At 42.8% G+C, this 12,994-nt stretch overlaps 1 protein-coding gene across 1 annotated transcript; it reads right to left on the bottom strand.

The window, feature by feature from the left end:
- Positions 1-4,245: 4,245 nt before the first annotated feature.
- On the bottom strand, positions 4,246-6,910 carry LOC138641520 (uncharacterized). Its single transcript, XM_069728996.1, has 5 exons — positions 6,753-6,910; positions 6,216-6,331; positions 5,948-6,094; positions 5,073-5,361; positions 4,246-4,603 (listed from the first exon to the last, which is right to left on the bottom strand). Exons 1-5 carry the CDS (start codon positions 6,834-6,836, stop codon positions 4,550-4,552), a joined length of 690 nt encoding a protein of 229 aa, XP_069585097.1. The 5' UTR covers positions 6,837-6,910; the 3' UTR covers positions 4,246-4,549.
- Positions 6,911-12,994: the final 6,084 nt, after the last annotated feature.

Below are 12,994 nucleotides of genomic sequence, written 5' to 3'. Positions count from 1 at the left end.
ATAAAAAAAAACAAAACAAACCCATACTCACCTAAACGCCCAATTCCACGATTCCCTCGTCAGAAAAAATTAAAATAACAAATCACAACGTATACCTACCCTCCGCAGCATCCAATTAAACGATTGTCCCACGATGATCTGGAGTTTAGAGCAGCCACATAACATGCGGCTGCTCTAAACCGCGGCCGCCGATACAATGAACGGGATCGTAAAGCGATCCCGTTCACTGTATACCGAGTTCTCCCGATCGCAGCTCGCGCTGTTCGGGGGAACTCGTTCGGCAGTCACTGCAGCTGCGCGGACTCCCCGGCTGACCGGAGGTGAACTCTGGAGCGTGGGAAAATTTTCCCATGCTATCAGTTCATCTCCGTTCAGCCGGTGAGGCTGCGCAGAGATGATATATGTCATCTGCAGTAATGTTTACAACGGGACAGGTGCAATTGCACCTGTTCCATTGTAAACCAATTTTTTTTTTAACCCTTGCATTCTCCAAATAATAAAATATGGTCTAAAACTCGGTGTCTTTATTTCATTAATATACTACGTGGCTGGGCAATATACTACGTGAATGGGTAATATACTTCGTGGATGGGTAATATACTACGTGGCTGGGCAATATACTACGTGAATGGGAAATATACTTCGTGACTGGGCAATATACTACGTGGATGGGTAATATACTTCGTGGATGGGTAATATACTATGTGGCTGGGCAATATACTACGTGGCTGGGCAATATACTACGTGAATGGGTAATATACTTCGTGGATGGGTAATATACTACGTGGCTGGGCAATATACTACGTGACTGGGAAATATACTACGTGAATGGGAAATATACTTCGTGGATGGGCAATATACTATGTGGCTGGGCAATATACTACGTGGCTGGGCAATATACAAAATGGATGGGCTATATGCTATATTTTGTATATTGCCCATCCACGTAGTATATTACCCATCCACCTAGTATATTGCCCATCCACGTAGTATATTCCACGTAGTATATTGCCCATCCACGTAGTATATTCCACGTAGTATATTGCCCATCCACATAGTATATTGCCCATCCACGTAGTATATTACCCATTCACGTAGTATATTGCCCAGCCACGTAGTATATTCCACGTAGTATATTGCCCATCCACATAGTATATTGCCCATCCACGTAGTATATTACCCATCCACGTAGTATATTGCCCATCCACGTAGTATATTCCACGTAGTATATTGCACATCCACATAGTATATTGCCCATCCACGTAGTATATTACCCATTCACGTAGTATATTGCCCATTCACGTACTATATTCCACGTAGTATATTGCCCAGCCACGTAGTATATTACCCATTCACGTAGTATATTCCACGTAGTATATTGCCCATCCACATAGTATATTGCCCATCCACGTAGTATATTACCCATCCACGTAGTATATTCCACGTAGTATATTGCCCATCCACGTAGTATATTACCCATTCACGTAGTATATTGCCCATTCACGTAGTATATTCCACGTAGTATATTGCCCAGCCACGTAGTATATTGCCCATCCACGTAGTATATTGCCCATTCACGTAGTATATTGCCCATTCATGTAGTATATTCCACGTAGTATATTGCCCAGCCACGTAGTATATTGCCCATCCACGTAGTATATTACCCATTCACGTAGTATATTGCACATCCACATAGTATATTGCCCATCCACGTAGTATATTACCCATTCACGTAGTATATTGCCCATTCACGTAGTATATTCCACGTAGTATATTACCCAGCCACGTAGTATATTGCCCATCCACGTAGTATATTACCCATTCACGTAGTATATTGCCCATTCACGTACTATATTCCACGTAGTATATTGCCCAGCCACGTAGTATATTACCCATTCACGTAGCAATATACTACGTGGCTGGGCACTATGTTACGTGGCTGGGCACTATGTTACGTGGCTGGGATATATGCTACTATATCTAAAATATGAAAATGTACATAATCGTGTATTTATTGTAGCCCACAATTAAGTTAAATTTTTTCATTGTTACCTTTTTTTTTGTAGATTGAACAACACCCTGAGGTCTGGGACCGGTCAAGCGAAAAGTACAAGGGGGCAAAACGTGATGCCTGGCCCAAAATAGTAACCGCTCTCTTTCCAGAGTGGCCGAATCTCCCAACACAGCAGCAAACACAGATTTGTAAGTATCAATTTCTTTCCTTTTTTTAAAAAAAATGTAAGAAGAATTGATTTGGAATGTTTTATTTAAAAAATTTTAATTTTCAGTGGGCGATGTGAAGACGAGATGGCGGTCTGTCACAGACAGATATCTGAAATCACTCAAGACTCCGAGTGGCAGCTCGCTGCCAAGGAAGAGGGTGCCCTATGGAGACCAGCTGCAGTTCATATTGGGAAGCCGGAGTTTGAGGAGGTAGATAATATAAAGAAATAGTGTTGCTTGACGTCATGATTTGTATTTTTGTAACCTTTGTTTTATTTTTTGGTCTGCAGAACAGAAAGCAACGTCTCTGCCCAAACACCTCCGGACCCTAACGATGGTGACACCACGGTGGACAGTATTGGAGAGGAAGTAGAAGACTGCATAATGAACAGCCAAGAATCTCCGGGGAACATGTCTTTGTCCGGAAGGTCACCCGAAATAACTGATTCCCTTGGAGAACATGACGTTGCAGCAAATACCACTACTTCTAGTTCCTCTGACGCTGGTGCAAACTCTGGTAGCGGTGTGTCGAGGCACATGGGGAGGGGGGCTGCTTCTGTCCGTCCCGTGGCATTGAAAAGGACGATCCAAAAGAAGACCAAACAAGGTCAAATTATTGAACAATTAACGACTAAAACGCTCAATCTTCTTGATAATTCTTCAAAGCAAGATGAGCATGACAAATTTGGGTCACTTTTGGCAGACCGCGTTAGAACACTGCCACGGGACAAGCAGCAAATGTTCGTTACAGCTGTCAATTGTCTGTTTATGGCAATTGATGACACACCAACCCTACCCCCTGCTCCACAAGTAATGACGGGTATTTTCAACGTTTTCAGCAACCCCATTATGCCTCCACCACCACCACCACCACCAGCTGCTGCATCGCAGCGTTACAGACAGGCGGCAACATACAGGGCCAACCATGTAGATGCGTACAGTGGCCATACACCTGTACCTAGTGCAACTGGCCATCGTTCCAGTATGCCCAATAGCAGTGTCTACTCCCAACCTGACTTATTTAATGATATGGGCTACCAACCGGAATATCATCAATTTTGAGTTTTGATATCTCATCCTATTTGAGTAGAGACGGGAGTGTAGAGAATGTTAAACCGTTGAGTTCATGACCAAATCTTAAAAAGTTCTTTAAAGGAAACTTGTCACCCCGAAATTCACGGGTGAGGTAAGCCCACCGGCATCAGGGGCTTATGTACAGCATTCTGTAATGCTGTAGATAAGCCCCCGATGTTACCTGAAAGAGGAGAAAAAGACGTTAGATTATACTCACCCAGTGGCGGTCCCGCTGCTGGTCAGGTCAGATGGGTGTCTCTGGTCCGGTCCGGCGCCTCCTATCTTCATTCCATGACATCCTCTTCTGATCTTCAGCCACGGCTCTGGCACAGGCGTACTTTGTGTTCCCTGTTGAGGGCAGAACAAAGTATTGCAGTGCGCAGGCGCCGGAAAGGTCTGAGAGGCCAGGCGCTTGCGCACTGCAGTACTTTGCTCTGCCCTCAACAGGGCTGACAAAGTACGCCTGCGCCGGAGCCGTGGCTGAAGATCAGAAGAGGACGTCTTGTAATGAAGATAGGAGGCGCCGCAGCGGACCGGAGACGCCCATCCAACCAGACCAGCAGCGGGACCGCCCCTGGGTGACTATAATATAACCTGTTTTTCTCCTTTTTCAGGTAACATCAGGGGCTTATCTACAGCATTACAGAATGCATTACAGAATGCTGCAGATAAGCCCCAGATGCCGGTGTGCTTACCTCACCCGTGATTTCCGGGGTGACAGGTTCCCTTTAAGTTTTGTTATAAAATGTCAGTTCATATATATTAAAAAAAGTTTCTTTTTAATGTAATTAATTTTTATTTTACTTTATTAAAAAAAAATTAATTTAACTACTCAGATTTCTTATTATCATCAAAATTAGAAGATAGGAAATGGGATCTGACTTAAGCAACGGTAAACAATAACAACATGGAAACGATTATTGTTTAAATAATATTTTGAATTTATTAACAATGTTTACAATTTGATTAATTAAAAAGGGGCCTTGGTAGATAGGGATTTGGCAACGGTAGAAAGGGATTACGCCTCACATTTTCACAGGTGTTAGCATCTGTGCCGTACAGACTGGTTCATTAGTGGATAGGGTTCAGCCGTCATATGTTCTCTGCTGTTATATCTCACGTCCAGTCTTGGGCCTTGATTCTGTTTAGGCATCAGATCTTCTCTGCAGTTCAGGCAGCTCAACACCGGCACAAGAGTATTGCCAGTGCACGGCACCTTCAGGACTCATGAAGTAGTCTGCAAAGGTTTCTCTCACACGCACACCCGTGTTACATTGCCTTCCTTGACCAAAGTTGTCCACTGCATCTAATTCTGACACCTGTGGCTCCTCAACTACCTCAGTGCTGTATTCCTGAGCATAGTTGTGGAGCACACAGCATGCCTTTATCACAGTGTCCACGGTCTCCGGATCTAACTGGATGGCAGTGTGAAAGATCCTCCACCGACTACACATGATCCCGAAGGTACATTCCACATATCTTCGTGCACGGCTCAGCCTATAATTAAAAATCCTCCGCCGGTCATCCAGTGCTCTTCGTGGGTATGGGCGCAGCAGGTGGGGCTTCAAGGGAAATGTCTCATCCGATACCATCACAAAGGGTACTGGATGTGTGGAACCCGGCAAAGGTCTTGGGGCTGGGAGCGTGCCGCCATCTCGAAGAATTTGAAGTCCAATCTGTGATGATTGCAACACCCGAGAATCCCCAGTACTACCATAGGCACCAACGTCGATGGCAACAAACTTGTAATGTGCGTCAGCCACCACCATCAAGACCACTGAAAAATACTTCTTATAATTAAAGAAGCGTGATCCTGATCTTGGTGGCTTTAGCACTCTCACATGTTTGCCATCAACAGCACCTACGCAGTTGGGGAAATTGGCCACAGTTTGAAAGCCTGCTGCTACCTGCAGCCAAGTCTCCTCGGTTGGGCAAGGCATCACGATGGGCCGCAACTTCTGCCAGATGACGGTACATGTGCACCGTACAATTTGCGAGATGGTGGATTTGCCAACCCTAAATTGGAGGTGCAGGGATGTGTAGCTCTCTCCTGTGGCTAAAAACCTGGAGAAAGAAAAAAAATAATTTAGAAAACCTACCAGCGCAAATTGTGTTGCAAGATAAAACATCCACATCATGGCCACTAGCGTTATGGGGACACAGGCAGCATTGCGGCAGCATTATGAGGGAAACAGGGTGCACTCGCAGCATTGTGGCAGCATTATGAGGGAAACAGGGTGCACTCGCAGCATTGCGGTAGCATTATGAGGGAAACTGACAGCATTATGGGTGCACTCGCAGCATTGGGGCAGCATTATGAGGGAAACGGTGCACTCGCAGCATTGCGGTAGCATTATGAGGGAAACTGGCAGCATTATGGGGGCACTCGCAGCATTGGGGCAGCATTATGAGGGAAACGGTGCACTCGCAGCATTGCGGTAGCATTATGAGGGAAACTGACAGCATTATGGGTGCACTCGCAGCATTGGGGCAGCATTATGAGGGAAACGGTGCACTCGCAGCATTGCGGTAGCATTATGAGGGAAACTGGCAGCATTATGGGGGCACTCGCAGCATAGCGGTAGCATTATGGATTAAACAGGCAGCATTTGTGGCAGCATTTAGGGGGGCACTAGCAGCAAGGCCTTACCGCAAGGTGATGAGCAGCCTTTCTTCTGCAGAGATCGCTCTTCGCATGACCGTATCTTCGTAAGTGAGGTGTGGACCAAGAAGAATTAGAAGACGATCAAATGCCTCAATGGAAAGACGGCAAAACTGAGAAAATTTATCTGGAAAGCTGAAAATAAAAAGGAACATAAAACTTTAATTTTAAACACACACATAATGTATGTTGTATATATCAAAAAAAGGTACAAAGAAACACAGCTGTCAATATACCATTTCTCACCATATCTTACCTCCTTAAATCACGATAAAGAACATGGAAGTGTCCCTTTTCCTCCCGTTCATGAATGATGGGATGAACCCACATCCTTTTTTGGCGTCTGCTATCCCTTCTTCTCCGAGATTGCTCCTATGGGAGAATAAAGTATGTGTTATTACATGGAACTGTACAACACATGTTATACAGCTGGCAAGGCTGGGTTCACATTGCATTCCCCCAGTCCGTTTTGACGGACTTCGTAACACCGCTGCATAATGCGGTGAAACGTAGTCCGCTAGCGCCGCCATTGACTCCTATGTCTGACATCACTAGCCATGTGCCGTCATTTGAGTGACAGTCGGACCTCTAGACTCTGACTGCAGCGTTTCCGGGTCTGTCACTGCTAGCGCAGATGTAGCTAGCAGATGCTCCATCTGCGTGCGCTAGCGATGTTCCAAAGTCAGCACTTGCGTTGCAGCAGACCGTGAACGTATGTGTTGAACGGGCTGCTGTACACATTGTGAACCCAGCCTAATAAGCAAAGTGTTCACATCTAATGACATTTTCTTACCAGCTCGCTGTAGTGGTGCAGCAAAAGTAGTGCCGTATGCAACAGTAGGCAGTTCTGTTCTGGAGTTAGACGATGGTGCGGCATCTTGAATTCAACAAGGAAGCAAAATGGTGAAGAGGGGTTGGACCAGGAAATGACCTCATGGTTTTTTTTTTTTTTCAACCAACTTTATCTGCTGTAAAAAACGCATAAAAAACGCACAAAAAACGCATGTAAAAAAACGCACAAAAAACGCATAAAAAACGCACAAAAAACGCAAAAAAAACGCATGCGGATTTCCTGGGCGTTGTGCCAATTTCTCCTCAGGAAAATCTCAGGAAAATTCTGCACAAAAAACCTGACGTGTGCACATACCCTTACAGACACAAAAAAAACACCCTCTTTCTATTTTTCAACAGTTGGAAGAGATGATTAATGTGATGTGAACACAGCCTAAACAGATGACAAAGTTTACTCAGTGACCAGCTGTAATCTGTGGGGAAATCTGGCAGCAAGTCTTTCATGTGAATTTGCCAAACATCATGCAATATACTGAGAAATTCAATTTGTAGCAAAGTTATTCTCTGTGAATTTAATGTTCCTTACTATAATCTAGGTTCTCTGCAGACTTAACAGCCAAGTAAAAGAAGCTTAGAAAACAAATATTTAAATGGAATTCCCACGAGCAAAAGTTCAATTTAATGAATTCATCTTGGAATAACAATAATGTTCCTGTGCTGCGACAATATTATACATGTGCCCCTGCTGTGTACTGTGTAATGGCTGTGTTTGACAGTACAGGATCATACCACAACTCCTGGGAAGGGGAGGAAGCAAAAGAGTATACAGACAGGACAGAACAGGATCACATGACATTATACAGACAGAACAGCATGGGATCACATGAGAGTATACAGACAGGACAGCATGGGATCACATGGGAGTATACAGACAGGACAGCAAGAAATCACATAAGAGGATACAGACAGGACAGCATGGGATCACATGAGATTATGCAGACAGGACAGCATTGGATCACAAGAGAGTATACAGACAGGACAGAATGGGATCACAGAGTATACAGACAGGAAGGCATGGGATCACATGAGGATACAGACAGGACAGCACAGGATCACATGAGATTATATAGACAGGACAGCATGGGATCACAATAGTGTATACAGACAGGACAGCATGGGATCACATGTGAGTATACAGACAGGACAGCAGGGGATCACATGAGGATACAGACAGCACAGCATGGGATCACATGAGATTATAAAGACAGGACAGCATGGGATCACATGAGATTATACAGACAGGACAGCATGGGATCACATGAGAGGATACAGACAGGACAGCACTGGATCACATGAAAGTATACAGCCAGGATAGCATGGGATCACATAAAAGTATACAGACATTACAGCATGGGATCACATGAAAGTATACAGACAGTACAGCATGGAATCACATGAAAGTATACATACATTACAGCATGGGATCACATGAGAGTATACAGACAGGACAGCATGGGATCACATGAGAGTATACAGACAAGACAGCACGGGATCAAATGAGAATATACAGACAGGACAGCATGGGATCGCATGAGAGTATACAGACAGGACAGTATGGGATAACATGAGAGGATACAGACAGGACAGCACGGGATCACATGAAAGTATACAGCCAGGATAGCACGGGATCACATGAAAGTATACAGACATTACAGCATGGGATCACATGAGAGTATACAGACGGTGCAGCATGGAATCACATGAAAGTATACAGACATTACAGCATGGAATCACATGAGAGTGTACAGATGGGACAGCATGAGATCACATGAGAGTATACAGACAAGACAGCACAAGATCACAAGAAAATATACAGACAGGACCGCATGGGATCACATGAGAGTATACAGATAGGACAGCATGGGATCACAGCTAACTATTTCTTTAAGATTAAACATTGCTTAAAAACAGGCAGGAAGTGTTGTACTTCTGGCTCCACTACACCTTAATTGTCGGGTGACGCACATCGTTATGTCATAATTTCATAGCAAAGGGCTCAGAACGCAGTGATGTCCAAGGCCTAGTCAAGTCAGAAGGCATGACCTGGTATAAAGAGGATGAAGAGGATGTGCCAATGAGGGAAGAGGAAAAGAATAGGTGCTGAGGATCTGATATTGGTATGCTGGAATGGTAGAATAAATCAGCAGTGAGGAGACTATAGTTCAGCAAAATGGTGGCTTCAACTGGCCGTTATTTTACTAAATTTGCACAGCATGAATTGCAAAATAATAGTATTTTGGAAAATACCGATTTTCATAAAAAGGAGAATTCAATCCCACTGAAATAAATTCTCTCATCTATGCAAAGTAGTCAAACTAATGAATGAGCGGCCCGGCGTAATCTCACTGTTGAACTTTCAGCCAAGAGAAGAGCACAAATAATTTTCTAATGTATTAGATATTCCATGGGGAGAGTCATCAAGAAGTGGCTTAAAATTGGCACAACAGTGAAAGGAAAAGAAGAAAATTGGACCAGGGGGCTGCTTGGAGGCGTACAGCAACAGTAACATCCTGTTCCAGATTAATTACATTCTAGGGTACTGAAAGAGTTAGCAAAGGAAATTGCCAAACCACTAGCCAGTATCTTTGAAAAATCCACGAAAACAAGAGAAGTCCCAGAAGGTTGGAGATGGGCAAATGTTGTCCTTATCTTGAAAAAAGGAAAGAAGATGAAGCCAGGAAATTAAATGCCAGTGAGTCTTACTTCTATACCTGGAAATATATTTAAACAATTTATTAAACAGCATGTATGTAAGTAATTAACCACTGACACTATACTATATGTGTTGTTCTATAATAGCCATTTATTGTGTGGCTTGCTCATATTAATATTTGTCATTCTATGTACTTTGCATGGTTTACAAATCCAGCCTTACATGTACTTTTGATACTGTGACACCTTGGGTAGGGACCTTTTGGCTCTATTTTGAGCCAAATGTGTTGTGATTATGTCATGTTTGTGACTTTTTAAATGTTTTTACATGTCTTGGTCTGTTTTGCACTTTAATAAAATATTTTGAATATTCAAGGTGATCCCTGGGATTGTTCAATAGCTTTCTTCTTTTGTTAATTAACCAAAGCCAGCATGGGTTTGTAGCAAAAAGTCATGCCAGACTAATCTAATTTCCTTCTATGATGGAATTACTAACTGGGTGGATCAGAGAAATGTGGCAGATATAGTATATATCGACTTCAGAAAATCATTTGATAAAGTATCTCATACTATCCTTCTTGTAAAAGTTACCACGTTTGGGATTGACAAGGCTACGGTTAGGTGGATTCATAACTGCCTCAGTGATCGTACTCAAAGAGTGGTAATAAATGGTTGCACATCCAATTGGAAAAGTGTTTCAAGTAGGTTACCACAAGGCTCTCTCCTGGCCCCAGTGTTGTTCAACATTTTTAGAAATTATCTAGATAATGGAACTGAAGTTAAACTAATCATATTTGCAGACGATGCAAAGCTATGTGGGATAGCTAAAGGTACCGTCACATTTAGCGACGCTCCAGCGATATAGACAACGATCTGACCTAAACTAGATCGCTGGAGCGTCGCTGTTAGGTCGCTGTAGAGATGTCAAACACAGCAACTCCAGAACGATGCAGGAGCGATCCAGTGACGTACTTATCGTTCTCGCTGGTTGTTAGCTCTGTGAAAAAACATTGCAGGCATCCTTGCTTTTGCTGTCAAACATGACGAATGACGCCGACCTGACGACCAAATAAAGTTCTGGACTTTCAGCTACGACCAGCGATGTCACAGCAGGATCCTGATTGCTGCTGCGTGTCAAACACAACAAGATCGCTATCCAGGATGCTGCAAAATCACGGATCATTGTCGTTCTCATTGTAAAGTTGCTCAGTGTGAAGGTACCTTAACACTAGAGATGACAGAGAAAGCATTCAGAAGGATCTAGATAAGCTTGAACAATGGGCAGCGACTTTTAGAATGGGATTTAACAGGGATAAATGCAAGATTCTATACATGGGCAAGAAAAAAGAAAATTACATCTGTAGAATGGGAGTAATAAAATTAAGCAACAACACATGTGAAATGAAAAAGAATTGGGTATACTAAAAGATCACATACTGCACATGAGTCAACAGTGTGATGCAGCAGCAAAACAGCAAACACAGTTCTAGCATGTATTAACAGAAGCATAGAGTCTAGATCACATGAAGTAATTATCCCCCTCTACTCCTTTGTCAGGCCTCATCTGGAATACTGGGTCCAGCTCTGGGCACATTTTAAAAAAATAGAAAAATTGGAGCAAATTGATGGAAGAGCTACCAGGATGGTGAGCAGCCAGCAGAATATGTCATACGAGGGACAGTTAAAGAGTCTGGGAATGTTTTTATTGCCAAAAAGAAGACTAAGAGGAGACTTTATAGCTGTCTACAAGTATCTGAAGGGATGTCACAATGTAGGGGGATCAACATTATTCTCATTTGTACGTGGAAAAAGAAGAAGCAATGGAATGAAACTGAAAGGGAGAAAATACAGATTTGATATTAGAAAAAACTTTTAGACAGTGAGGGTGAGCAATGAGTGGAACAGGCTGCCACAAGAAGTGATGAGTTCTATTTCCATGGAAGTGTTCAAACAGAGGCTGGACAGACATCTGTCTGAGATAGTTTAGTGATTGCTGCATTGAGCAGGGGCTTGGACAAAATGACCCAGGAGGTCCCTTCCAACTCTAACATTCTATGATTCAATGATAAAGAAGCTGCAGGATGTTTCTGGAAAATATTGGTTGCGCACTGCATGTGGCAACGATCTCCCACATCCTTCATATGTCTGGCCTGTGGAGTATGGTGGCAGGATGAAAGCCTTTTCTTACAAAGAAAGGCTTCCAAGCCAGTCTATGTTTTGCCAAAACCTACATCAAGTCTACCCAAAGCATTTGAGAAAATTGTGTTATGTTGTTATGAGGCCAACGTTCAAATTTTTGGCCATAATTCCAAAGGAATGGTTTGCATACATCTGACACTGCGCATCACCAAAAAAAAACATACCCTCAGTGAGGCATGGTGGAGGAAGATGTATGCTTTGGAACTGTTTTTTAGCTGAAACTGGTGCTCTAGAAAAAAGGTGGAGGGAATTATGAATAGTTCAAAATGTTAGTCAATTTTGCATCAATACCTTCAGGCCTTAAAGGAAAACTTAAGATGGTGTGGAATTTCACCTTTCAGTACAACAACGACCCTAAACAACCTACAAATCAACCCAAAAAATAGTGACTTTGCCTGAAGAAGATAAAAATTTTGAAATGACTCAACCAGAGTCCAGACCTCGATCCTGTTGAAAATCCGTGAAGACCCTGATGGACACTGTACACAGGAGATGCCCTCACAATTTGAAAATTTGGAGCTACTACAAGGAAGAGTGGACAAAGATTGAAAATGGTCATAAATTCAAAGGGTACTTCATCAAGGTATCAATTTAATGGCGTGCATATTTATGCAGCCACATTATTTTAATTCTTTACTTTTTTCTTTTTCCATCAAAAAATATTTCAGTAAATTTCTCAATTGATTTGTACAGATTATGGGTGATATTGAGAAAGTTCTGAAACGATCCAGCGTTTTAACACAGGCGTGTAGACTTTTTACATCTACTGTAGATGTTGCACTTTTGGCCGCCCTTTACGTACAGTCTCTTTTACATTTTCAGTACTCATACCTTCTTGAGACGTTTTTCATTGTGACAGCAATGTGGGGGCTGGGTAATATATCTATTAAACACTATTCATGATACTTAGCCTGTCTGAGTCCTTATCAATCACCGCTTCGTGAAGCGTAATATGCTTTGCTAATTGAAGACAAAAAGGCAATTAAACCAGACTTTTCTATCAATCATTTCCCATCTCTGAGTGATTGCAGCTCAGCCACAACTCCCTAACTACAAAAAATAAACACATTCAGCAGAATCAAGATTTAAGTGACTGAGAGACTGAACTTGTCACCGATATGCTATGATATCAGATGGTGCAATGATTCCTTTGCATAGGACTGTTTTTTACTCTATTTTGGGGGACCTTTCCCCGAAGAAGAGGAAGGACCCAGGGTTCAAACCCCTTGTGATCTGGTGCCTTTTATTCTGCTTAAAACGAACCTGTCACCAGTTGTGACCTATATGAGATGTGGCCACCACCTTTCATGCCTGCTATATGGCATTCTCTAA

This window comes from Ranitomeya imitator, chromosome 6 (assembly GCF_032444005.1).
Source record: "Ranitomeya imitator isolate aRanImi1 chromosome 6, aRanImi1.pri, whole genome shotgun sequence".
Lineage (NCBI taxonomy): Eukaryota > Metazoa > Chordata > Amphibia > Anura > Dendrobatidae > Ranitomeya > Ranitomeya imitator.
The sequence above is the reverse complement of the archived record's forward strand: the minus strand, read 5'-3'. Positions and strand labels throughout refer to the sequence as shown.

Bases quoted from the DNA above. Each gene is read 5' to 3' on its own strand.
- LOC138641520 (XM_069728996.1), bottom strand. From the start codon at position 6,836: ATGCCGCACCATCGTCTAACTCCAGAACAGAACTGCCTACTGTTGCAT. The intron at 6,095-6,215 runs GTAAGATATGGT...TTTTATTTTCAG, and splicing joins CTTTATCGTGATTTAAGGAG to CTTTCCAGATAAATTTTCTC. The intron at 5,362-5,947 runs GTAAGGCCTTGC...TTCTTTCTCCAG, and splicing joins AGGCTGCTCATCACCTTGCG to GTTTTTAGCCACAGGAGAGA.